Source organism: Phalacrocorax carbo, chromosome 14, assembly GCF_963921805.1.
Source record: "Phalacrocorax carbo chromosome 14, bPhaCar2.1, whole genome shotgun sequence".
In the NCBI taxonomy this organism is placed as follows: domain Eukaryota; kingdom Metazoa; phylum Chordata; class Aves; order Suliformes; family Phalacrocoracidae; genus Phalacrocorax; species Phalacrocorax carbo.
The window spans coordinates 3213731-3240110 of record NC_087526.1 but is presented as its reverse complement, the minus strand read 5'-3'; the positions used below and the strand labels follow the sequence as shown (position 1 = coordinate 3240110).

At 48.2% G+C, this 26380-nt stretch overlaps 2 protein-coding genes across 6 annotated transcripts in view; both read right to left on the bottom strand.

Annotated features, from left to right (window-relative positions):
- Positions 1-23489, bottom strand: part of RTF2 (replication termination factor 2) — a 55848-nt gene extending 32359 nt beyond the window's left edge. The window contains exon 1 of the mRNA XM_064465284.1: positions 23486-23489. The gene's annotated coding sequence lies outside the window, so the exon portion shown is untranslated. The remainder of the gene's footprint in view (positions 1-23485) is intronic.
- CASS4 (Cas scaffold protein family member 4) lies at positions 341-25566 on the bottom strand. Of its 5 annotated transcripts, none has more exons than XM_064465276.1 (7): positions 25287-25564; positions 11261-11689; positions 7947-8051; positions 6761-6910; positions 3620-4954; positions 2721-2780; positions 341-2001 (listed from the first exon to the last, which is right to left on the bottom strand). In XM_064465276.1, the coding sequence occupies exons 1-7, from the start codon at positions 25320-25322 to the stop codon at positions 1588-1590; spliced, it is 2529 nt and encodes an 842-aa protein (XP_064321346.1). In that variant the 5' UTR covers positions 25323-25564; the 3' UTR covers positions 341-1587. The 5 variants fall into 5 exon arrangements, with proteins under 5 accessions (XP_064321346.1, XP_064321347.1, XP_064321350.1 ...); XM_064465277.1 differs by lacking the exon at positions 25287-25564 and adding an exon at positions 21297-21794; XM_064465280.1 differs by lacking the exon at positions 7947-8051 and having other exon boundaries at positions 25287-25566.
- Positions 25567-26380: the final 814 nt, after the last annotated feature.

The following is a 26380-nucleotide window of genomic DNA, read 5'->3' as shown; positions in this document are numbered from 1 at the left end:
CATAGCAACCGGCCGGCTGGGGGCGCGGCTACAGCGCGCGGGCGGGAGGGGCGGGGGAGGGCGGGCGAATCCATGGGGCAGCGCCGGAGGGGCGCGGAACGTGCCATTACGCGCGGAGGGGGGTGGTGCGGCGGGGATGGTTCTCCCCTGCTTTTGTGAGGAAAAACCCCCGCAGGACTCCCATTTTGGGGGATTTACGGCCAAATCGGGTGTTCCCGGGCTAGGCCGCGGGCTGCCCCACGCTGGGGAGGCGCCTCCCGCCTTTCCCGCCCTGCCCCGCCAGCTACAAACGCTGGGTCCTCCCAGGAGTGAGTTTAATACAGAACATACAAAGCCAAGGTGAAGCTCTGTGACCGCGTTTAACTGTGCAAACAGTAATAGTTACAGACGCCGACGTTTAAATAACGGGCTAAAACATGGTGACTGCCGAGTAAAAACAAAACGGAGAGGAAGACGAGGGAGCTGGTTTTCCCTCAGGCGAGCGCTGGCGCGGTGCAAATCAGCCATAACCGCTCCCAGAACCCACCGTGCGTTTTCGGGGCAAAGACGCGGGTACAGCGTTACCCAGAAAGGCCAGGCTTCGACACTTCCAGATAAAAACTTTACAATAAATTAATTTTTAAAAAAGTACAAGTAGCGCAGGCGTACGAACGGGCTACGTGCGTGGTGGCAGGGCCTTCCTCGTATTTCAGATCCATCAAATTTAGGGATAAAGTTCCCGAGCTAACGCAGCCTCACCAGCGCGGGTGCTCTGGGTGCCCAGCAAGAAATAACATCACGTTTCCAGTTCGTAGGAATAGCTTGTCCAAAGCCGCTGCCTGTTTTGTGACTAAAACCAATTCTCCTGTTGGAGCAATGCTGTGAAAGGCCTCAGGCTGCAGCGGGGGACGGCTGAGGTGCGCTCCCACAGACTTCTTGGGAGCCAGGACTCCTCCAAGTCAGTTTTCCTTCTGTGCTCCGATACCGGCTGGAGCATCTCCCATTAACATTCCCATGAACTGGTGCTGTACCTGCCAGAGTTTGTCCTGTAATGCGTTCATCGCATTGGTACATGAAGAACAAAAGTTAGCTTTGCAGCTTGTAAAAAAAAAAAAAAAAAAATTGTAATAACAAATTTTGAGTAAATTCCTCAAGAAACAACTGATAACGGGATATCATAAGTGACAGATCATTGTGCAGCAAAATTTAAAGAGACATTTTACATACTGAAATAGAAAAAAAAAAGGAAAATATATTTATTTGACCTATACAGAAATTAAAAAAATAAGAAATCAGCCAGATAACAAAATAATTTTGCTCTAATACACAGCAAACATTCCTGCCCAGCCACTAAGATGACGACATTTCCAGGCAGGACTTGAACAACGGAGAAGAAAGTACAATTATTCTATAATTCTACAAATCCTCTTCTGCACCTGCTGTTACGTGGATCTTCACTTGCTCAAAGCAGCACCCCGGCAGCTGCACGGCAGGAGCTCTTAGAAGTGACCGAAAGCTGGTGTCACCGAGCTGCTTTTGCCCCCCTTGGCTGCCACGTGCCAAAGGAGCAACAACAACGGAGAATTTGGAAAACCGGCAGAGGGTCTTTCATTCCATCATCGCTCTGAACTGCTGTGTGTACTTAGACAGCTCCTCGATTTGATCCTGAAGTTCCCTCATGGCGTCTGCGTTTGGGTATTGTATTGCAGCGTTTTTAGTGGCGAGAGCCAGGTTCTTCAAGAGGCTGCAAAACCGGCTGCTGCTGTGGAGAATGTCGTTCCGAGCTTCTCTTTCCTGAGTTTCCTGGCAGAGGAAATCCACCAGCTTTTGTCCCACCATAATGATCAATTTGCTGTGGGATATGAAGACTTCGGGTGGCTGGTTGTTGCTCAGACTATTCGTAAATACGCTAATTGCCTTGTGAAGTGCACCAAAACACAGCTTACAGTGTTCTGGGAGGGTGATTTTCTTGGCAGAGTCCTGCTTGCTTTGAATTACAGTCTTTTTTGCAGATGGCGAAACCTGGAAAAAGGTTAAAAAACAAATAAATAGACTCAGCTTGGTGGCACACTGATCATTTCTTTGCCCTACCCTGTATTCTTCACATGTTTCTTTGATTACAGGGAGTTTTGGCAGCTAATATTCTCCAAATTGCCCCAGCTCAGGAGTCTTTTACAATCTTTTCCCGTTCCATAAAGTACTGGACTTCAAAGTGCTGTTTTCTCCTGGTAGCCCTTTCCCTAAACAAATTCTGCTGAACACAATTTTAATAATGGACAGCACACAAAGGGCTGTGGCTAAACATCAATCCCTTACGCAGCCTGGGCTTTCAGATAGTACAAAACATCCAGACTTGACCTTTAATGGTGCTGAATTCCTGAGAGGTATGAATGATTAAAACTGTGCAATAACAGGAGATTCAGTCCTTACACCGGTGCATGACAGGATATTTTGAAACGCCAACTCTCTCGGCCTTATCCCACATGACACACAAAGGCAAGCAAATAAATAGCATGACTTCAGACGAGAGTGGCTCATTACATTTGAGAAAAATAAATGTTTTGCATGGGTTTTCAGCAGTAATTCTAAGAACTAGTTCTAGGAAAAAGTACTATGAGAAAGCAAACAGATCTCTATCTGTGGATATGTGTGTCCAAACGCAAATGATTTTGAATTTTAGCAAGCACAGAAATCAGGAACTAGAAGTCCTCATAAGTAACAGTTTTCAAAATCAGAAATACCTTTGGTTTTGAATCTGTACTCTTCTTTGCTACTTCTTTACCTGAAATGATTTTCTGTGCCTGTTACAAATCAAAATGAAAGGAAAGTTGAAATGGTTTACATCCAATATTTAAGTATAAATGTGTTTTTCTCTTATTTTAGGGGAAAACAACTACCTGCTATGCAGCCTTCACGTTACGGACAACAATAGTACCTTTATTAGGAGCAACTGTAGGTTTTTTCCTACTAAAAACTTAGTGTCTGTTCCTGCAAGATCCAAGACTGAAACCAACATCAACAAAACATAACAATTCCTAAATTCGAGGGACAAGCCAGCGTTTCTTTGTGAATCCAAGAGAGTTACAGTCATAGTAGAATTTCGGTAATTCTATGAGGAATGATGCTAACAAACACCCAAAATTATTCTAACAAAGAAATTTGATAATTCACAGTAAGAGTTTAATTTGTTAAAACAAAATTTTCTACAAAAGCATGTTTTCTAATACACCTCAAGTTAGAAAGTTAACATCTCCTGTACAGTCACATCAGAGACAAACAAATGAAATGGACCGGCAAGAAGAGAACTACTAGTCAAAAGAGAAGAAACAAATTGCTAAACCCCTGCTAAAAGCTGACTCTCAAATAAATTTAAAAGGGTAATCTGAAAGCCTTTTCTCAGTACTGGCTGGCTGCCTGCCCTGGTAAATTCTCAAACGCCAGTTCTCTTCATTATTTAAAATTACCGATCATTCTGCATGTGCCATCTAGCACTCTAACAAAACCCTGCATTCAAATAAAGGCTGGAAAATAGCAAGTAGCGCAAACTGAGTCTGCGACTAGCGAAAAGCTAAAATAGCGCAAATAGCGTAATATCTGCAAACGATTCGGAATGTAGAGAGTAAAATCCAGTTATACTGACCTGTAACTGAACATAATCACAGTCGTCAGTGGCATTTTCTTTTGGTTTCTCAGACGAGACCTGACTTTGGCTGGGTTTACCAGGAGTACTTCGCTGAAGTGAATCTGTTTCTATTCTTCTTGGCACTGTGATTTGCTTTGCCAGTTTGCATTCTGGGTTCGCTTTTGATTGCTTCGTCTCTTGTTCCTTCTCGTTCTTTCTGAAGAGCAGCTTTCCATTGGCAATGATGATGGAAACAAACCTCTTGATATCATCGGGAATCGTGCGGGCTACCATAACAAAGCGATCGAGATCATCTGGGCTGTTCTGAGGTTTCCTGAGGACCAAAGCCTCTAGTGACCAGTTGCAGTTGTTTAGACCTTCTCTTGTTTCTGTTAGGATTTTGAATGAATTCATAAGAATTTCTAGCTGTTTCTTAATTCTGCTCTGAAGGTTATTATCCGTGAGGTAGGAGGCATTTACCTTTACGACTTGAGCAAAGGCCAAGAATTCTCCCAGTGACACTTTTATGTGATCGACTGCTCTATGGATTTCTTCGATGCTTTTTTCTAGGTGCTCTTGTAATCTCCATTTACTGCTCACAAAGATCATTAAACTCGCAACTGAGCTGGATACGCTGTGCTGCAATCTGGTCAGCATCTCTATGGCTACATCAAGGTCCAGTTTAATTTCTCTGGCGGGCTCCTCTGATGATGACATAGAAGATGACTCGGCAGAGGAGTTGGAGGACGTAGAAAGCGGGCTGCTTCTGCTGTCCACACTAGAAACAGATAATTTGTCTTGTTCTAATTTGGCATCTCTCGAGAGCTGTGGAGGAGCACTGTGTGCTTGGTCTCCAGAACTATCGCTGGTTTTTTCCATCTCTTTCTTGGAGTGCAAAGCAGTGGGCAAACCTTTTGGAATATCATAAACATTCTCTTCGGAGATCTGATTCTCAGCCTTTGGAGCCAGGAGACTTGCGGGTACGTCACAGCTACCATTTTGTGGCAAAAGGAGCGCGTCCCGCAAGGATGGAACATCATAGAGACGGATATCTGGAAGCGTTAATTTCCGTTGCGTTGGTGGAATATCATATAATTGTGGATTTACAGCTTTGGCTTCAGTGTTTGCCATTGGTGCCTTGTACCTGGCTGGCGGTATATCATACAGCACCTGGTTCTCCGAGGAATGGCCAGGAGGGTTTTGTTTTAATCCTGTTTTTTCAGGCGATACTGGAATATCATAAATCCACTCCGACTTCCGAGGATTTGGCAAGGTATTGTAATGGCCCCAGAACTTCTTCTGAGATTCGTTTTGTGAAATATCTGTTTCTCTTTTGGGAGGGACATCATACAACTGCAACAGAGCACAGAGGATTTATAAGCAGTGTTTTATACAAGAAAGAACAAACAAAACTGATTTCTTAGAGCATGCAAAGGTATCCAATTCCAGTAATGTCAACGGGACCATGCCACAAAAAGGTTAGCCCGTAATTTTAATTTTCTTTCTGAAATGCACAAGCGGCACGTGTGAAGGTGATTAAATCATACAGCAGGGTCCCCAGCCAGTGAAATCTGTGAGCTCTTCCCTAACTCCTTTGGGGTGGGAAACTTTCATAGTTTTCCGAAATGGCTATGAAAAAGTGAAATGCCAGTCTATTAATAGGTAAAGTCAAACGCTCAGCTTTGCAGAATGAAGGAGGTAAGATTTTATTAGCCTCTGCATCAGAAAACACTTGGTTTTCCGGTGTCTCCACCCAGATTCATATGCATACCCTGACAAAAGAAAAAAAATCACCAACAGACACAACTGACCTTTCTCAAATAACTGCAATGAGTTTAAATTTTTTACTTCATACAGGTTTGCTAAGACAGATACAGACCTTGCCCGATGCTTTAAAAACACGTGTGCGCGCAGCTGAAGCCTGTGAGCTGGGAAACGTGAATGCAAGACCACTTCATGTGTGAGAAAATCCAGCCTGATGCGAATAGGCGCCTCGGGACAGATCGCACCTGGATGCCTTACAAGCACGAAGCACGAGCACGAGGGAGCGCAAGGAGCTATAGCGGTGTGCAGCAACAAGAAACAACTGAATGTAATAAAACACTATGTAATAAAAACTTTAGAAAGAACTGGCCAGGTCAGGCTTCCCCGTCTGCAGAAAAACTGCCTGAGAAGGGGATCGCAAACAAGGGTGTTTCAGACCAAATCCAGAATTTTCCAAATTTCTGATGAACAAAGAATTCTAAGAAAATTTGATTTTGGAAGCAAGGATGAACCATGCGTCCAAAAGAAAATCTGCTCCCAGGCTGCTGCAGCTGGTCGATACGATTGCCAACAGCCATGAAGATGTCAGGAATGCCAGCTTCAACGAGCCATTGCTCATGTGCCAGCGCCCCAGTTCTGGGTAGCACCAGCCCTGCGGTCACCACTGAACAGACCCTGTGCAAGACCCACTTCTCCAGTCGTGGGGCAGCCGTGAACCTACAGCACTTCTCTTTAAATCCACAATAACAGGAAGCCTCAAGACTTCCTGCGCTGGGATGGTCTGCCCTGAGGTCACACACCTCAGCGCTGTGCATGTGTGCTAAGGAGCCTGTCAAAATTCTCTTGGATCCTAAAACTGTTCAGGAAACCCAAAGTAATTGGCGCTCAACTAATAAAGAGCTTCCATTGAGGCGTTTTCTTTGTTGTGAAGTTTCAGATCAGCCCATTCTTCAGGGGTGGTACTTGTCAAACAGTGGGGAAGAGACGGGAAGCCTGAGCCCCCCTGAAAGCCAGGGGTGCTCCACTTCCCAAAAAGGTGGCAGGAGAGCGCTGCATGGAACAGGGACGGTTAGTTTCTATCTGTTTGAATATTACAGACATTCAAGAATGTAGGGTATTGAATTTGCTTTTCATGCTGTCATAAAAAGAAGGCAAGAGATCGTGTTGCCTGCAGTCTAAAAACCAAATGCAAACGCGGTGGCAGCCCTAGTGCTGGTAGGTACCCTGATTACGCAGGAGCCAGGGAGCATTCGACTTTTTGATATGAAGGACAAAGTACTGCTCTGAAGATGTGCTGCTCTTATCCCCGCGATCACCTCGAGGGAGGTTCAGCACACGTGCCCAACATCACAGCAATGAAAGATTATTCTCTTGTGCCCAGCAAGCCTTACTTACGTTGCACACTGGTGAGTCTTTCTGGATAACAGCTCCTGCCTTTTCTGGGCTGGATGGGATGTTGTAAAGCTGCTTCTGCTCTTCCTGGAAGCCCTCGGTGGATCTGACCAGCACAGAGCCCTTTCGTGCGGTGGGCGGAGTGGCACCGCTCTGGTTAAAGAGGGAAAAAAAAAAAGGAGCAGGTTGACTTCAATCCTTTGAGAGCCCGCTGAAGACTTTGGTGGAATCAAAGGCTTTCGCGTCATGTACTGCGTAACGCCTGTTTGGACAGCGCAGGTCAAACTGGACCTGCTGGAGAGCTGCTGGAGCGCCCTCCGGCACACTGCACGGGAGGGTGGTGGGCACTAGGTGGTGGAAGGCAGCCGCCACCCGCACGCCTGGCTTTGGGTCTGCGCAGGGATCACCCCTCTTATACAAAGACGGGTAAACGCAAAGAAGTTTGTGGATAACTCGCTAATAAATGAATTCTAGTGGGTTCAACCCCGCACCGCTGGGTGCTGCCAGGGAGCGCGGGGAGGATCTGCGGACGTGCTCCGGTCCTGCACACACCTTTGTGCAGTAGGTGACGGGACGGGGCTGGGGACCGGCGTCCGCCCCAGCCTGCTGACCTGCACGGGCTGCAGCGAGACGTAGAGGAAGCGCAACATTCGCTCTCCCCAGGGAAGCACGGTATCGAGAGCAAGATCATGTAAGAGGACGCTTCAGCGGTAGATGCAATCGACATGTTGCTCTTACCCTGAGCGTGTCATGGTTACACGATCTAATCCCTTGCATTTCCTTGCCCAAGAGGCAGGTGGTGTGGGTGACGGTTTCTTTTTGTGCACCCACTAGCGACTCTTCTGTAAACATCTTGACATCTTCCCGATCAAATGACTCAAAGTGCATTTCCTGATGGATGGCCCAAGACAGGCTGACACCCTAATACTGAGAATTCATCTGTGCCCTGGAACTCGCTAATGGTAAAACTATAAGTATTTATTAGAAACGTACCAGATTTAAGATGCATTTCCTCTAAGTATCTAAAATTCAAAAGAAAACTGCTTTAGGTTTTGAACTTCCCTAAAAATAGATGGTTTTCTGCCAAATTTTACAAAAAGCAAACAGGGAAACGCTAAAATTTACCCTCAAATCTATTCTGAGGTCCTACAGGGTCCCAGCTGCGCGGGGGGACCGTGGCGGCACTCACCTGCGTGAGTAAGGACTCCCGGCGCTGCGTGGATGGAACATCATACACTTCACTCCTGATATTTGGGACTGAAGCCCAGCATGCTCTCGGGAGAGTAAGCAGGTGCTTTGGGGGGGGGAGAAAAACCCAAACAATTATGAGAAAGCTGCAGTGAGCCGTAAGCTCAGGCCATCTTTGAAAACTCAATTAGTTGACTAGGCTACCGTTGGAGTAATCACTCTTAAGTGATTAAAAACCTTTCAGCTTTCACTGATGGCAGTAGACAGGAACTGACCTTACAAGAGCCATGGTATTTTTTTCCCCATAATTCCCCTTTGACAGCATTTCTGCTTTATTTCAGATAAGATAAGAATTGGCACGTCTGAATCAGAGATGATCTGCCTTAGTAACCAAGGGAGGGAAAAGACTTGGAGACATTCCAGCTTTGGTTATCACTTAAATCTTTACACTACCCAAAAGCAGAACCACTAAAAAAAAAAAAAGCGGGGGAACTCCTCCAGTCTCACGGAGCCATTAGGTCAAGCCATATTTAGCGGGAGTAAGAGCAGCAAAAAGGAACAGGCTGAGATGTGTTATTCTGTAGTTATGAAAAACTGACTCCTCTGGAAGGAGTAAACATAGTTACCTTCACATGCTGTCCAGCTCCATAAACAGAGATAAGGGACCTATCAGACTTCTTTAGGTCACATTTTACATGTACACACAGATACACTTTTTAGGTCAATTACACACTAATTCTCCTTTTTGCTTAAAATGTCGTTTTAAGAGCTATGAGCAGATCTGCAGGACACGTAGTTAAGATGCCAAAATACAAATGCCGGAAAAGGACTTTTTTTTAAAAATCAACCCCAAAAGCACGGAGTTTTGTTCATTTAGCACGGGTTTAGCCTGCCTCTCCGCAGCTGGTTTATAAATGGAGTACTGCAAACTACTGACCCACAGAAACAGCGCTGTGTCACAATAACTTAAAATTGGAGGTAACGTTCTCCGCCATGTGAGCGATCATTGTAGTGACTAAATTTAGGGGAAATATGGTAGAGGAACAAGACTCCAGCTTTACGACTGCTTGCTTCATCTTTGTGAAAGCTCTTAGCTCTCATCTGAAGAAAGGGAATGATGAGGGAATGCAAATCCCCTCAGCGCTCGGTGATACGAGCCATCTTGCTTGCAAACAGGCATAAAAGAGAGACTTCCCTGAGTAGAAAGGGTAAAAGTTAAGTGGTGTCAAGAAAGCCATCCTTAGCCCAGGTCTGTTTTCAGATGAACAAATCTTATTCAGTATATAGCAAAGAGGAAGCTCACTGAATGTTGTATTTTACTACCACTTCGAGAACAAATCCTTCAGTAAAGCAAGAGCCTGCCCCATGTGTTAGGCGACAAATAAAGAAGCGACAAGGCTTTTCTATAGCCTTTCCATAGCACACAGGCTTCGAGGGATTTTGTTTTGGTTTATTGTTTTCAATCAGCTCTCTCAAAGACTTACACTGGCTTTACCCAGCTGCTCAGAGGACAGCTGAGTATGCCAGGAACTTTGCCAGCTGTCCCACAGGATCTACGCGAGGCGGCCCGGAGCGCCGCGGTTCGTTCTGCACTCGCAACAGGCTGTTCACCCCGAGCCTCCCCGTGCATCTGTGTATGGCTTGTGACCGCCGCGGTGCAGTTGGTGTGGGAACAGCTGTGACGTTGTGCAAGAGGCGGCTCAGGCAAATCTGAGCTTCTAAAAAATAAAAGCAGGCTAGGACTTTTTTTTTTTTCGTTCTTTTCTCTGTTAGAGTAAACAGGGCTTAGGTACATAAACTCCTGAAATGACAGAGACAGGAATAGCCAAGGAGCTCTGCTGTTGGGCCATTCATTCAGATAAAGAATAATAGATGGCATTTTCAGCCTGATTTGCTGGCACAACATGGAAAATTTGTATCAATCTCGCATTCAATTTGCAAATGCCTTCTTCAGGGTTAGGAATGTGGAGAAATCAGATCACAGCAAGTGCAAAAGGGTCTTTTGTAGCTATTAGTTTGAGCTTGCAGTTATGGTAACTGTACACAAAGGCTGAATGTGCAGCTGCAGCACTGAAAATTATGTTTCAGTCACCAGAGAAGTACCAAGTTTGTTTTCCAGCACCCACTTGCCCTACAAAAGGAACCAGCCCCTTGGGTTCCATAGCTTGCCTTTCAGCGCAGTGGGATGAAAGCTGGCCGACTGAGTCCCGTAAATCAAATGATCATTAAATCAGCCTAAAAGGCTGTATAGTTCAGGGCTGAATCTCCTTCCTTTTCCATTTTTCAATTAACATTTCTAATGTGATTTGCATACACAGAATAAAGAGCCACCCAGGGCTGAAGAGCTCATGGAACTGAATAAAAACATATACTTGAACTCCCACCCCACCTGCTCTGTTTACCTGTCATTATAAAAGATTCCTCATTCATTTCATGCTGAAGAAAGCACAAGGTCTGGTTTTTTTTAATGTTAAGACACTCGATGTAACATTTAGTCAAATTATATTTTACGTGTTTCATTTGAATGCCCAACGCAAGGAGCAGGGAGAAAGAAGAGACCAGGCAGCTGTCGTGAAGCCCTGGACGGGTAGGTCTGCAGTTCCCCTCCGTAACTGGGGGCACTGGTGGCTGCTCTCATCCTGTACACCCTGGGGAAAAACAGGCTGGGAGAGAAACTCATGCAGACTACACCACCAAACCCCGTGTCCTCCAGCATGTCTGTAGTAGGTGCTGCTACTTTGTGCAAACATAGCGACAGCCTTGAGTAGCAGAAGAGAGAGGCAGCAGCACTCGGAGCTTGCTGAGGCGCTGGAAGTGGTAGGAGCTAGACCAAAGGCAACAATCACACAGCAAGGGGTGATTGGGGTTTTTAATTACAAATCACCTTCCTGTGCAGGTGGATGCAAAGACCCCACATGTGCCCAGAGGACTCTGGCTGGACGCATGCTGCAGACCATCAGAGGAGAAGGTTCTGTGTCATTTTAACTTTGGGGTAGGTTTGTAAATCATATCTCAATTATTCCAAACAAATGGTATATTCTTGACTTCCTGCTCTCTTTTACAGCTGCTTTAAACTGTCAAAAAAAGTGAGGGACTACAGGATATAGAGACACATCTGGTGCGCAGAGCAGCATTGCTCAGATAACGCTGTAAACTGTGGTAGAATTGAATGGAGTTTCCTAAACACCATTTATCTGAATGGCTGTGCTGCAAATTCCACTGAAATGCTCAGCATAATAACGCCTTATTATTTTCCCACTCCCAATGATTGTTTTAGCAATAGCATTTATTACTTATAGCTGCTTACATTCTTACCTGTTTTGTTGAGCTTTGGGTCCTTTCACTGAGCAGCTGCGCAGCCAAGGCTGGTACCTGGTATATTCCTTGGGCAGGTGGGGCAGAGACCCTAGCTGGAGATTTAACCCACCCCTCCATCTTCTCGTAGGTAGACGACAACACAGTAGGCTTGGGGACGGAGGGAACCTGGTAGATGTTTTGTTGGCCCGCTGGCGACTCTGCGGAGTCGCTGCGGGTGGAAGGAGGCGGCGGGACGGCCTGGGAGGCGGCGAGGAGCTGGAGGCGGTTCGCCGGGGCCAGGCCCTGCCTGCCGTGGAGGGAGCATTTCCACCAGCCCTCGCTGCCAATGACGTTTTGGTCCAGAACCGTCAGGATGTCTCCTTTGCGGAAGGCCAGCTCATCCGAGCACTCCGCTTTGTTGTCGTATAGCGCCTTCGCCAAGGTATTCTGGAAAGAGAAAAAACATTGGCGTTGCGCTGTTACATCAGCAAAAACCTTAATTAGTTTCTGGTTTGGTGTTTGTCTCCACCTTAATTTCAGTTTAATTCAAGTCCACTCTTTTTCCCATTAAAAAATGTTTCTCAGTGCATTGGTTAACGGATCTCAGAGGTAAACGTTTGCAGCCTGTGTCTGCAATGTTCAGTGCAGCAAAGAAACAGATAATCATAATACTGCAATATGTTCCTTCACCACCTTTTCCACCCCCGAGGCTCTTGAAGAGCACTGCTGATGTTCCTTACTTAGACTTATTGCTTGTGAACATCCCTAGATGAAAAATAGGTAGTTTTCCCCACTGGCATTCTGCGAATTCTTTCCCAGAAGCTGCAGAGAAAACACATCACCCATCCAAAAATGAAACTCATGCCTTCCTGCCTGCTACCCAATTTACCTGAGGACTTCAACTGTGCATGAAAAAGGCTAATTGTTTCTTACCTGAAAAAAAAAAAGGAAAAAGAAAAAACCCAACCGTGCTTATTTTCCTTTACAGTTTTTATTTTCTCAGAGCCTTATGAAGATAAACCTCTTAGCACTAAGGGAGTGAATAAGTGCCCAGTGGTAATGCCAGCGGCAGAAACACTGCTGAAGAGCACTGGTGGGCTGCGGAACCTGTGAAGACCCAGACCCCAGCTAGCCGTGTCCGCCCCAGAGTAGAGAGCTGGATCCTGCCCATTCAGAGCATCCCAGGCTAATGGTTTATACGAGACATCAGCTCAGGGAAAAACCTCACGATTCACACAGTGACACCCAACAAATGGCTCTGCTGGCCGGTAAGTCTTCATGGCAGGTTGGGGCATTTGTAGGCTTAATGCAGGTAAGCACACCTGAAATGGTGGCTGTGTTTCTCCCCATCACACAGACACCACCTGTACCCAAGTACTTCTGTCTCCAGTATATCTTTCAGCATCGTCAGTATTTTTTTTTTGTAAAGACAGAAAACCAGGGGAAAATAGAACAAGAATTTTCCTAGGATCACAGAAAATTCGTGTGGGAGCACATATTTATATTTACCACTTCTTCACCACAGGGCAGCCCTACCCGTCTCGGCTGAAGCCTATAAATTTCTGGCAGTCATGAGTGTGTAGGTCACCACATTTTATTCTTAGCATATTTATTTTGGGCATTTGCTTACTCATTCAAAGGCGACAGTTAAAAGAAAGAAAAGTAGTAGCAGGAAGTAGCTTTATCCATCCGAGGCATTTGTGCAAAGGGTAGAGTGCTGTGGACGTAGTGTTTTTCAGTACAAGACACCATTTGCTTCCAGCTTTAAAATGAGACTGACTGCTTCCCAGCCAGTGGGACGCTGGCTGTCTTTCAGCATTAGTTTCTTATCAGAAAGTGCAAGTAATGGCCAAAGAGATAGTACCCAAATAGGAAACGTGATGCTTTGTATTTTTGTCCAGAGCATTTGCTGTGAAGCAACAGCTGGTTTGAAGTTGAGCAGAAGAAAACCAGTTTGTCAGCTCAGCTGATGAAAGTAGCCTGTTGTTCGCAGCACGCACTTCTTCATCAGGGTGGCCACGAACAATGGCCTTTCTATGATACGTGGGCTTGTCCATCAGCAGCTGCCAGGGATGGACAACAGTCCCATTTACCTTATGGCACAGCCTGCTTAAAATAGTCTTCTTGCCTTGAACGTGGAAGCCCACTTTCTATTTGGCCAATGCCAAGTGTTCTGAACCACCTGTGTTGAAGCCAGGCCTTCAGGAATCCCACCACAAAGTGCAGCCTGGGGTGGGTTTGGGCTTCACATGATGTTGCAATCGTAAAAAAAAACCAAAGGAAAACAGCCAACTTCTATTATTCATCAGCAGCCCTTCCAGATCTGGCTTAATATTTGATCCCTTCTTGCTGGGCACCGTACAGACACGCTGAAAAACAGAGCCTCTTCTTCAGGCCTGAAGAGGATGGGCAGAGGGACACTCTCCCCTTTTTGCAAACAGGCAACTGAAATGTGAAGAGCCTTATCCAGGCGCACACAGGAAATCGGTGGCAGAGCCAGGAAGCCTGAACTCAGGAACTGAGCCCCTGCCTAGTGCACTAGACAACACAACCATCCTTCCTAGTTGTACCACCACAAACAGGAGGAAAGTTCGGTTCACGCTATGGTTTTAAAAGGCATCTAAATGTTGACCTTTCCCCAGCTAATTCTTTCCTTTGGAAACAGCATAACAAACACATTATTGGGCCTAATTCTTGAATTAACCAATGTATGAAACTACACAAGTCTAATCTGAAATCTCATTTGTTTTAGAGTAAATACGCCGATTCTCACTAGGTCAGAATTTGGCCGGTGCGGATCAGTGAGAATTTCTGCAAGTAATTACGAGTACAACCTGAGTTGCGTGGAGCGAGGAGGTGCTCTTCCCATCAGTGATATTTCAGAGGCAATAAAACGTGACTGCAGCAGGTATTAGCAGGAGAAATAATTCCAACTATTCTCTCATGTCTCTTCCTAGTCACTGCTAGTTCTGCTCTGCTGCAAAACGAGCAAAGCGAGGCAACGGCCGGCTCAGTGGAAGCAACAGGGCGGTCTAAGCTCCGTTCAACAGCGAAGGTGTTCCACAGAAAGGTTGCCAAAACTCAGCTGAGCAACATCGCATTTGGCAAAGTGGGATGAATGTATTCAGGGGCACCCACGCTGAATGAAAAGTTAAGTTTTAAACTTACACCATGAAAGCCACAGCCTTGTCAGCAGAGGGGTCTCCTCGCTTGAAGCGCAGCAAGCGTCCCTTTGGTTTTGCCAGTAAAGCTGGGCGAACCTCCAAGGGCGAGCAGCCCACAGCGAGGTACCAGTTCAAAGCAGAACACAGCGGTTCACGCTTTGAAAGGTGGTCTCTGATCTGCAAAGCTCAAATTAGGGCACCTGGGCTTACATCCGTAGGCCACACAGATACCCAGGAACCTTTGAAACCATCTCAATTGTAGTCCAAGCAGGGGATTAAAAAAAAAAAGATTATACGACACCTTGGAAAACCTGACTTAGCTAGAGCAACAAATCTGTTTATAGATTGTCACATACCCCTGTAGGGCTGGAACCAAAAAATTTGAGACCTTAAATAGAGAGGTGACAGAAACAGGTCCCAACCTCCAGACTGTAGAACATGAATGAACTGGAATATCACAGAATCCCAGGCTGGTGGGGCTGGAAGGGCCCTCTGGAGCTCACCCCGTCCCACCCCTCCTGGAGCAGGCACCCCCAGAGCAGGGGCACAGGGCCGCGTCCAGGCGGGGGGTGAATGTCTCCAGGGAAGGGACCCCACAGCCTCCCTGGGCAGCCTGTGCCCCTGCTCTGGCACCCGCACAGGGAAGGGGTTTGTCCTCATGTTCAGGTGGAACTTCCCATGTTCCACCTTGTGCCCGTGGCCCCTTGGCCTGGCGTTGGGCACCGCTGAAAAGAGCCCGTCCCATCCCCCTGACACCCACCCTTCAGATATTTATAGGTACTGATGGGATCCCCCCTCAGGCTTCTCTTCTCCAGGCTGAACAAGCCCAGGTCTCTCAGCCTTTCCTCACAAGGGAGATGCTCCAGCCCCTGATCCCCTTGGCAGCTCTGCGCTGGCCTTGCTCCAGCAGTTCCCTGTCCTTCTTGAACTGGGGGGCCCAGAACTGGCCGCAGCCCTGCAGGTGTGGCCTCACCAGGGCAGAGCAGAGGGGGAGGAGAACCTCCCTCGCCCTGCTGGCCACGCTCCTTGTCATGCAGCCCAGGATTGTCAGACATCTGCAGGTCAGCGAGGCTCTCAAAGCTCTCAAACAGCAGGGCAGGGGGAAATAAAAAAAGAAAGGAAGCAAAGCAAAGATTCTTCCACTTAAGGCAGAACTAAATTAAATTTCAAGTTTCAGGACACGTGGTCAGTACTACAGAGCTGGAGAGCAGATCTTTTCCGTCTGCTCTCAGTTCCAGTATGGCAGAAGTGCTCAGCAAATTCGTTCGATTCTTCACAATTTTCCTTCAGGAGCACGAGCCCGTCACTGGCGTAAGAGACCAGCCGCTGGTAGAGACACAATTCCAGGTGCCAGTGGAAGGCGTTAGTGATGTGGCTTGCAGCCCTTGGTGACCTTTTTCAGTGCATTTTAAAAAGGGTAGAGAAACTTAGAGAGGTATTTTAATGAAGATTTCTTATCCTTTTGACCTGGAACTAGTCTCTGAGGGAATTCGTGAGAGGTAGAAAGGTGTAACACAGAATATATCAGCAATTTGTAACAAGCAAAGTACAGGAATGTCCCAGGCAAAACTCTTTCAAAAGACAGCTTCTTGTTGCAGTGCAATATGAGGATGCACAAAAGAAAAAAAAATCCAAACCACTAAAGCAACACAGAAGTCCCCAGCATCAGCTTCCCTGAACACACTCTTCTGTGTATTTTCAGTACCCGCAGCTTGGCAGAAAGTTGCAGCAATACAGTGAAACAACAATCCAAGCAGCACCACACCGCTGACGTAACTTCATTTCTGCTGAACTCTAATCTCCCCCAAAACACAGAAGGAGGAACAATTTCACAAGGTGTAAAAACAACAGGTCAAACAGCTCTGCCTTTATATGCTGCTCTCTGTTCTCCTTCGCTCCTCTGTTTACAGGACAATTAAGTCCCTTTTATTTCTTGCTTCCTTCCCAGCATTCTGGTTGCTCACCGGCCTCTCAGGACCCGATCACAGCCAGGCTGGTGTGGAAGAGACCTGTGAAGCGTTTCTTTTATCTCATGCTATCACCAAACGAACATCGCCAATACCATTCATCTAAGCTCCACTAGTTTTTGAGGAGTGCCAGCTGTGGGTTCAACAAATACTAGCGCAGGATGCTGAAACAGATGTTGAAGATCAGCCTAACACTGCTAAAACAAACTGTAACAAAACCCACAGCAATGCCTGGCATCACAGGTGCTATTTTATAAGATATACTTAAAAGCAAACACTGAACTAGCTGGCTTCGGTACTGGAAGGCACTGTAGTTCTGGCAGCGAAGAGCTTGCTGTAGGTTAGCTGACTTTCAAGTGGGGTTTGAGGCAATGAATCCGCAGCACTAGAAAAAACCTGCTGGAGCCACTGAGCTGGATCGGTTGTGAAAGCTGGATTGGGGATGTCCATGTTCCACTGAGGCTAAACCCCCGGCACGACCTACCCGTGAGGCGGGTATGGCCACCCTGGGTTAACCACAGCACCGCGAGGCGGGGTAAGGAACCGCCACTCTCCCGCCTGTGCCCCGTCCCTTACCGGCATCCAGGCCACCGCCAGCTCTGCAGCTCGGCCTCCTGCGGGCGCCGCCCGCTCGTGGTGAGAAACAGGGTGAGTTACTGAGAAGCCGCTGGACGCCAGAGCTGTTCTGATTTGCTTGCCGAAGAAATTCCAGTTTTTGGAGACACTTTTAAGAGAGCTTATCCCAGCCAATTGACTTTGTGATCCCAATGACAGTAGGAGCAATTTTCTAGACACAAGTTACAGGAGGTTTATGGCAGGGGAGCGCTTGATCCGACAGCACAGACAGACTTGCCAGACCGTGGCTATTCCCAGTTACGCAGAGCGAGGTTATTTGTAGTGCGGGCTCTGGCGCATCTACCGTGGGGCTGTTTGTCAGAAATCAGGACCTATCTACGCTTTCAGCCGCCTGGGACATACGTAACAATCACTGTGGCAGCCCCTTTCTATCGTGTGAGCAGAAGCATCTCTGGCCTGCCGTTAGCTATAAACAAGTACTGCATTCCCAGGATCGCAGAGACCTTAGGGGTTGCCTGGCTAGGAGGAAGCTGTGCTTTGGGGCCAAGGGGATCTGCATTTTCCCTCTATTACCAGCGGAGCAGAAGCTGGCTGTCTAACGCCATCATCCACAAAATGCCATCCAGGGCCAGCTGTGTAGAGTTCTTCATTATTTTACACAGTCTCATTAACGTGTCCTTACAATAACCAACAAACAATAAGTACTAAAGCAACACAGATGAGATCAAAGACATTTTTCTTCTTTGACTTTTGTTGCTTCTTCCCTGTCAGCAGCCCTGAAAAAAATCCCCCAAGACAAAGAACATCTCAAAGCCAGTTCATCGCCCCATGAGAAAGCGCCTCGGCAGTCAGCGCTGTTACCCTTCTATCAGATTTTAACAGGACGATGACAGAGCACAGACCTAGAAAACTGCGTTGCATCCTCTGCAGCCTCTCCCCGAGATGCCGTTCTCCCCCACGCAGAGCCCGCGACCTCGTCAGAGCAATCCAAAGCAGTCGCTACACCGAGCCAGCCACGCTGAATGGATTTACAGTATGAGACCTCAGGTTCAGTTAACTCAGGTGTGAAGGAGAGTTCTCGCGCAGCTGGAAGCGTGTCTCCTCGCACTGGATGTTAGGGTAGCAACTCTCCCTACAAACCTGAATTTTTACACCTTTCTTGTTCGTGTATCTTTAGCCAGCGACACTCCCGCTACAAAACCTAACAGCCCTTGGGAGTGTTCAGAATGAAAGCTGTCAGCTCATGTTTATTAATGAAGACAGCGAATATTCTAATTAAGAGCCGCTAAAGCTGATAATTGTACGAGTCCAGTATAAAATTCTGTAACCTCAAAACGGGAGCGCTCGCCCAGGCTGACATCTGTGCTCTACGCACACGATAAATACCTGCGCTAAGGCAAAACCCGCCCGCTACGACTAAGGTTTCCTGATCCCTTTCCTGTCCCAGTCTCCATCCTCAACCTACGGCACAATCAACAGAAGAAAACCCACCCTCGCAAAATACACGCAAGCGTTGCTAGAACAATCCTTCACGATTATCAAATGATGATTTGAGCATCTTCCCTGCAAGTTTGCCAGAATCATTTCTGTACCCCCCCTGCCCACTCAGTTTGTACCTGGAAACTCCAGTTCAGTGCTACGTACTCTTTCACACAACACTTAGGTACTGTAGCGCTTCACAGCACTTCAACTTAAAAAAAATAAAATAAAAATTCTTCAACTATTGCTTTAAATTTGCTTCTTAAGAAAACCTGTTGAAATAATCTTTAAAAAAAGGGATAGCTTTAATCACAGGAGTTTCTTTTGTGGATGAAGATAAATAATGTGCAAAATGCACATAAAAAAAAAAAACTAAGCATTTTTACTGCGGAAAAATGGGGCTTAAAATATTTGAGGAGAAGGAAGAGATACAAGTAAAGGCAGCGGATTGTGTTTGCTAAACAGTTATGTTCATGCATCAGCGACGCCCCTGACATGTTTACAGAACTGTTTCCAGTTAATCTCCTCACCTCCCAACAAAGCCGAAGAAATAAACATTCCCCATCGCCCCCTTAGCCGGGAACGCGCTTCCCGGAGAAGCCCCTTTTAAATAGCAGCCAAGCTGAGTCCAGTTAAGTGTTGCCCAAGTCAGTTCACTGTGGACGGAGCTCCCATGGCAACATCCACAGAGGAAGGCAGAATTTACCTTCAACGCTCCGACCTCTCATCTACAGGCACGTCCCTTCCCTCCAGCCACGGGGCCTGCACGTCCCGCTCGACGCACAACGTTTTCTCTGACTTGCAGAGGGTCCTTCTGCTGTGCTTTTTGTTTTGTTTGCGTATTTTTGAGAAGTCTTCTGGTCGTACAGAAGCTTCAGATCTTTTTGTACGAGCTTCAACAAGGAACGGATATCGGACTTGCTTTTATTGCCTGTTGAAAGGGTTAACTGATTTGTGGAGGGTGCAACCAGGCGCTAATCATCAGGATTTAAATTCTGAATGGTCAAATCAGTTTTTGATAAAATAAAGAACAACCGGTTTTTAAACTCCAGGCAGAACCACTTGGATGGAAATTGTGCAGCTGCGCATTAGTCAGTGATGGAGGGGTGGGAATTACGAGCTGGTGCTGTTAATTTTCCCCAAACTCCCTTTTCTCCCCCAATGTAGCTAATCAAATTCTAGCTGCGTTAAAACCAACAGAAACCCCCGCCGTTTTCAGTGTCGCCAGGATCTCATTCCCATCCGTAGCATTTTGACTTGCGTGGTCTCGTGCCCAAGTTAAAGGAAAAACAAACTGCCATTTCCTTATATTTAAAAATGGATATGTATGTATTTCTGCGCTTTGGTTCCTCCTACTATCCAAATGTTTTTTCACCCCAAATGCACCAAATGAGTTTACTTTTTTTTTTGGCTTTTCTAAGCCTTTTAGTATCTTAATTGTATTTTACTACGTCATTTATTTCCAAACACGGATTTAAAGATACGGAAAGTCCTGATGAGTACGAGTTTTCTCCTTCTGCCTCCCGAGCAATAGATGCTTCACGGAGAGCCGTTAGAGCGGGGTCCTGGCTCTCCTTCCTCTGCCCGCCCAGGGAACAGGCGAGAAATTCCCAGAACAGGCAGGCGGGAGCAGATTGCAAGTCCTTCATTTGCGATGGCTGCTGCCTATTCTTCCTCCCGGGCGCACAAGCGCGGCAGGAGGCTGCCCCTGCATCCCAGCTGACCTGCGGCGCGGTTTCTGCTCATCCCCTGGCCGTGGCAGAAGCGACAGCAGCCCCAGAGGCAGAGGCTCGGGGTGGGCGTTCTCTGATTCGTAATGAATCAGCAGCAGCACCGCCACAACTCCCAAAGGCTGCCGCTTCCTCCAGCTCTGTCACTGCTCCGACCTGCCCCGGAGCAATTCTTTATTAAAACCACCCTTCTGGACCAAGTCTCATTCATCTGAAATTTCAGTATTTCATTGGAAAAGCAGCGGGTGGTTTTTCACCTGCCCCAGTCACCGCCGTAGGCCGCCCCTTCCCCTGGCATTACCCCAGGGCGACCGCGCAGACCCCGGCCCGAGTCACAGCTGCCAGAGATCAGCTGTAACGTCAGGCTGGGAGATGCAGCGAATTTCACAGCCAAGGAAATTCTGCTCGGCACAACGCGTCCGCCTGTGCGCTGTGCTGGGAGTCTGGGCAAACCCAGGAACCTACGACTATAAAATGGGTTTGATCCATCCACTTATTCCCCCCCCCCCGAGCAGGATTCCCCAAAAATGAACACTGCCACCGCTCCTTCCCTCTTCTGAGCTTCGGTTCTCCCTGCAAGAGCACTGCAGGATACGATCCATGGTTATCCGAGAGCGCACAAGCTTTTCCAGGCACGCGTAACTCAGGTTGGAATTACTTGACATTTTCTTCATCAAAGAGTGACTCAAGCTGCTAAAACATTTCCGCTACCCATTTTCTAGTAACTGGTGTAAAAAACGCCATCTCTTTTGAGATAATGTATAATCAAGCATTAGTCACTGAAGCTCGTTATTTCCAAGAAAATGTGGGAAGCGAGGGGTGTCCTCGTGGCCAGCCAGGGTCAGTCACGGTAGCTGTTTTTAATAGGGCATATTATTGCCTAATACACATGGTGCAAAGCCCCGCCCTTCTTAACCGTACTGTCATTCTTGAAAAAGCATTATTTCAGCTTAACTTAGATCGTATTTTACAAGTTAAGACCGCGCGCTCTGTCAGCGACGTGCAGGCACGTTCATAGCGTGCTTTGAGAAGCGACCCCGGCCGGCGCAGACTTTACCCTCTATACACTTCCACCGCAAATGAAATAAGCAAAGCCATTAAATTAACCGCAGCAGAAATAAAATAACCAAATACTTACATTGACCTTCATTTCGTTACCTCCTGTTTCCCTGTTACTCCATCACCTGAGGAGGAGGACGGGATCTCCCCCAGCCCTTCCTCCCCAAGCCCGGCCCGGCGGATCAGGCAGGAGCACTGGAGGCTCTGGCTGGAAGCCTGGAGAGCAAATGCCCAGCCTCCTTCCACCTCCCGCCGCATCTGCCGGGAGCCCCAGAGGAGAGCAGCTACCGGGAGCGAAGGGAGCTAATTACGTAGCAAAATCATCGCCGGGGTGCAATTGGCCTGCGGCTGCGGATGCTAATGAGGGCCTGGCGCAGGACGCGCAGTCCCTCCCGCAGAGACCCCGGGGAAGCGCCTTCCCCGCTTTGCAACTGCATCTTGGCTGGAAAACACAGGGCAGCGGGGCTGAGCCCGAAAGCGAGGACTGGATTTTAAAGCATTTTTGCATCAGCGTTGTTTACTCCTGTTTCTTTGAACCTAACAGCGGTTTGATACACTTTGAAGCTTTCACGTTCGGGTCTCTACATCTCCTTTGTAGTTACGGAAAGCACTGCAGAATGATCGCGCGCTTCGGAGGCAAGCTAAACATTAACTGCAGCTGAAGGGGTTTGTTTCTTTGATTTATTTTTTTAAAAAATTCTCTAATATTATTAAATACTAGTGTTATTTAAAATCATCCATAGTTGCCATTTGCTCAGCAACAGCTCTGCCCAGGTTATGCTTATGCAAATGCACAGGTTTTACCGCTCGGGCCTTAAGAGTATCTTGGCGTTTGCAAACACTTACTGGGTTTGCCTTTGCACAGGCTGCCTTTTCTCTGGCAAGTCTTTTCCTTCCCCTTTCCACGGTAGCTTCAAGATGAAATTAAACGCTTACTCCCAAACCCACAGTCACGTAACTAGAAAACCAAAGCATCTTGAAGAGAGAATGCTTTCTCAATAAAATCCGCACCTCTGGGCTGGGGCTGGGAGCAGGCAAGCAGCTAAGGCACTGGTCCAAATGGGAAAGAATTCCTGGCACAGCGCTGCTCGTTTGAATGCCTTCGGGAGGGGTATTTTGGGTTTTTTTTCCTCTTTTTTCTTCTCTTTTCTTTTTTTCAATATTACAACCAGCGGTTTTACTAGTTTGAACACTCCACCTCACGCAGAGGATGAGGAGCAGCCGTTCACTTACTACCCCGGATTTTTTCAGGTGCCACCAGCATTTGAAATGATCCAATACAAGTAACGAAGCCACAACTTGCGGCCACAAAACTACTTTCAGATACAACTGACTGTTCTCTTGCATTAATCCCAGACAGGACCCGGGCCACGCCAGAGCAGGGACCCGCAGGGGCCGGGGGCTGTGGGTGACCCACGCCAGGGCAGGGACCCCCAAGGGACGGGGGCTGTGGGTTACCCACGCTGGGGCAGGGACCCCTGGGGGCTGTGGGTGACCCATGCCGGGGCAGGGACCCCCAAGGGACGGGAGCTGTGGGTGACCCATGCCAGGGCAGGGACCCCCGAGGGACGGGGGCTGTGGGTGACCCATGCCAGGGCAGGGACCCCCGAGGGACGGGGGCTGTGGGTGACCCACGCTGGGGCAGGGACCCCTGGGGGCTGTGGGTGACCCATGCCGGGGCAGGGACCCCCAAGGGACGGGGGCTGTGGGTTACCCACGCTGGGGCAGGGACCCCTGGGGGGATGGAGGCCGTAGGTGACCCACGCTGGGGCAGGGACCCCTGGGGGCCGGGGGCCGTGGGTTACCCATGCCGGGGCAGGGACCCCTGGGGGATGGGTGCTGTGGGTGACCCATGCCAGGGCAGGGACCGCCGGGGGCCGTGAGCGTCCGGGACAGGGAGAGAGGCTCGGGGGAGTGGAGAGGAAAGGGCACAAACCACAGAGCAGCGGTGGCAGCCGCAGACCTCTTCCCCCAGCCCCAACCTCCTGCACCGCCGTCACCTCCGGGAAGGAACTGGGGCAGACTGAGCGCACCCCAGACAAAAATCAGGCGGGTTGAGGCTAGGAAGGGGGAGGAAAGGTGTTTACTTAAGCGCTTGCTTAATTGCTCATGGTTTATTCTTTCTCAATCCCCCGAATCAGTGACTAGAAGTTTGTGTTAACTGGCGATAAATTACACAAGGTGAAAATTCCCTGGAGCGAAACCGTTTTGCCCGTGACAGAACTAAGGTTTTACCTCTGAGGTTTCCCCAGGAAAGCCGGGCATCGCGTCCGCTTCCACCTGCATCCTGCGAACAGCCTCGCGTTTATTGTCTGAGGCCGGGGAAAAGGGAGCCTCCCCCGTTCTCTCCAGTATTGCCTCGTGGCTCTCCAACTCCTTGCTCAGTATATTAGCCCTGGGAAACCCTACTCTGAAGCACCTGCTTGATCCCAGGTGTTTGAGGCTGGGGGCGGCAGCAGGAGCCCCAGAGCCCCCGCGGCCGGAGGAGCTCACAGAAACACATCTCAGGCTGTTCTTCACAAGAAGGGGAATGTGTAAACCGGGCATTTCGGAAGGAGACCAAACCTTCAGATCAAGGCAATGGCTGTTTAAAAAACGCTCCTGGTTTTCCTTTGGCGCCGGCACTGAAAATGTTGCCGCCCGGTCCGAGAGCTATTTCCCAAGCGCAGCCCGTCACGCGAACTGTGTTTTATATTGCACCAAGAGGTGCAACGTTTCCTGCGCAGGGCGTGTCACAGGTGTGCACGCAGCAAGAAAGAAGCAACATCGTTCCCCTGGCCGCGCTCACGGACCGAGTTCATTTTCGGAAAGGGTTTTCCTTGTGACGATGGAATCGTTGGGGCACAGCGATAACTGCAAAGCGCCGCCCGGCCCTCTGAAGCTACCGAGGGTTGGCGGGGGGTGCTTCAAGGGGTCCAGAGAGCAGAAAAAACACATCCTTAGTATTTTTGTATTAAGTATAATACTCAAATATTATAATAAACACTACTTCTAGGGCAGTAGGAACCTTATAAAGAGTTTGTAAGTTGTACAGCAGAAATAAATTAGACTTTCGGTTGTCACTCAGCTGCATTTGACGGGGTGTGCTCCGGCTGTGTCTAGAGATCTCACAGCAGAAGAGGAAATCAGCTTGCCACCATCACGGTTATTTAGCCATTGGCAGTCCACTTAAGAAAACTGAAAATATCCTGCCTAGAAATAGAAACTTTATTCTCTCTCTATAGAAATTAAAACCGCCCTGCATCGATTTCTGATGACTTAACATGAAAAATAGTCCTCTCTTATCTTTACGTGCCTCAATGGAAAATTTTGAGGGCAAAAGAATGACTCATCGAGTCAGTACTACGCTTCCCCCCGCTATATTTTGTATCAAATTTCCAGGAGGCAGTTTGTTTACAGTAAACACTGCCATCATAATCCAGGATGAAAATAAGAATTCCATTACGCGGCTTATTGGGCTTGCAGAGAGTGCGACAGTCAAGGCGCTGCCTGTGACTCGAGGCTTCAGCATTCTCTAACCCCTATAGCTGCAGCAGGCTCTTTTATCTGTGTATATATAAAAAATTACACTAGATGCAATATGAATGCACAAATAGATGTGAAAAAAAACCCTTATAAACTAGTTCTGGTCTTTCAAAAGAAACAAATATTGTACTTCAAAGTTTCTTCTGTTCTGCCTGTAACGTCGGGACAGCGTCTGTCGTGCAACAGGTCGCCTGGACCGTCGCCGACAACCTCTGGAGACCGTGTCCCCAGTGTTACCACGGGACGGCAGCGAGGCAGGTGGAACCGTGAGGTCACGTTTGCATCGCACCGCAAGCGCGTTCATCCACAGGCCTTTGCTCTCTGGGAATCCTGCTTTATTCAGAGCCCTCCCCCAAAAAGGCTTTTCTTCCAGTTAATAGTTCTGTCCCACCAAACAGCGCAGGGAGCGGCGAAGAGCCCTCCGCCCGCCTCGAGGTGAGGACACCAGCCGTTTCACCACGCGTCGCGCTGAATTCAAACGTTCTCTAGGACCCTTTTTTGCTTAATTATTTACGCGCCGTACTCAGAACAACCCCAGACGTACCTTTGTGGTTCTGCCGGTTCTGATGCTCGCGTCCATCGCTGCCGCCCCCCCAGCAGCGTTGCTTCGAGCGATACAGACAGTAACGGCGGCGCGGAGCGGCTTCAGCCTCGCACGGTCACCGCGCGTTACGAGCTACGTCTCAAGAGAGCACGTCTGACAGCTCTACCCCTGAAAGCATTTAGGAATTCGTAGAGAAGTTTCTCATGAAAGATAATTCCCGTGACAACAGGTAAGATCAAAAAGAACAGAACGCAAACCAGAAAAACCCTATCGGCGTCTAAAAGCGACAGAAAGAGTCTGTCTGCAAGTGGAATTTTCCTTGATCTGCCTGTCACCAACTTGTCGCAATTAACCGCAGTCAGAAGTCTCACCCTGCCGTTTTGCTACATGTTCCTGTATTTCCTCTTTTAGAAATGCGATGAATACAAGAATACTACGTACCACAAGGGGCTGCGCAGCGCTTGGCAGGCGCGAGACCGCCAGTCAGATCAATTCAGGGTTTCGAAGCCAACATTTTTCACGCCTTTCAAAGTCGTCTCAACTTTCAAGGCACCGATACAAATTTTTGCTGTTGCAAAGGGGCTTTGCAAAAAAACCTTACGCGTAAACCATCCCTACCTGGGGGCGGCCGCGGCGCGAAAGGCTCCTGGCTGCACCGAGGCTTGAACAGGCACGCGAGGAAATGCGTGGGCTGCGGCTCCCGTCCTGCAATATCCTGCCCAGCGAGCGGAGCAGTGGCGCTGCAGCGAGGCCGAAGGGTCCCTCGCAGCCCCGCGCAGAGCTTCCTAGCCCGACCCGCGCTTAACTTCTCCTTTATTGCGCTTCAGTTTTAGCTGGGATTTGGTCTCACAGGACAGCTCTGGTGGAAAGCCGGGCTCTTGCGTCCATGGAACGAGAAATACTGATCCCAGACCAACGCCCCCTCTGAAGCAGAAAGTTTGAAATCCGTTTCAAGGGGTGGCAAACGAGCCTAATTCCAGAAGTGGCCTTTTAGGACAGGCTTTCCCTGGAGCGGCGTGCCAAGGAAGGCTGAAGGCCGGAAGATACAAAACCGTAATTACGGCTTGTCTCCGAAGCTGCTTGGCTTTCACGCG

What these genes read in the sequence shown, in the direction of transcription:
- CASS4 (XM_064465276.1), bottom strand. Translation starts at nt 25,322, where the DNA reads ATGGACGCGAGCATCAGAACCGGCAGAACCACAAAG. An exon ending in CCCAAAGCTCAACAAAACAG is followed by an intron (nt 8,052 to 11,260) that starts GTAAGAATGTAA and finishes CCCCCCCCAAAG; the next exon opens with CACCTGCTTACTCTCCCGAG. An exon ending in GTGATTATGTTCAGTTACAG is followed by an intron (nt 2,781 to 3,619) that starts GTCAGTATAACT and finishes GATTTGTAACAG; the next exon opens with GCACAGAAAATCATTTCAGG.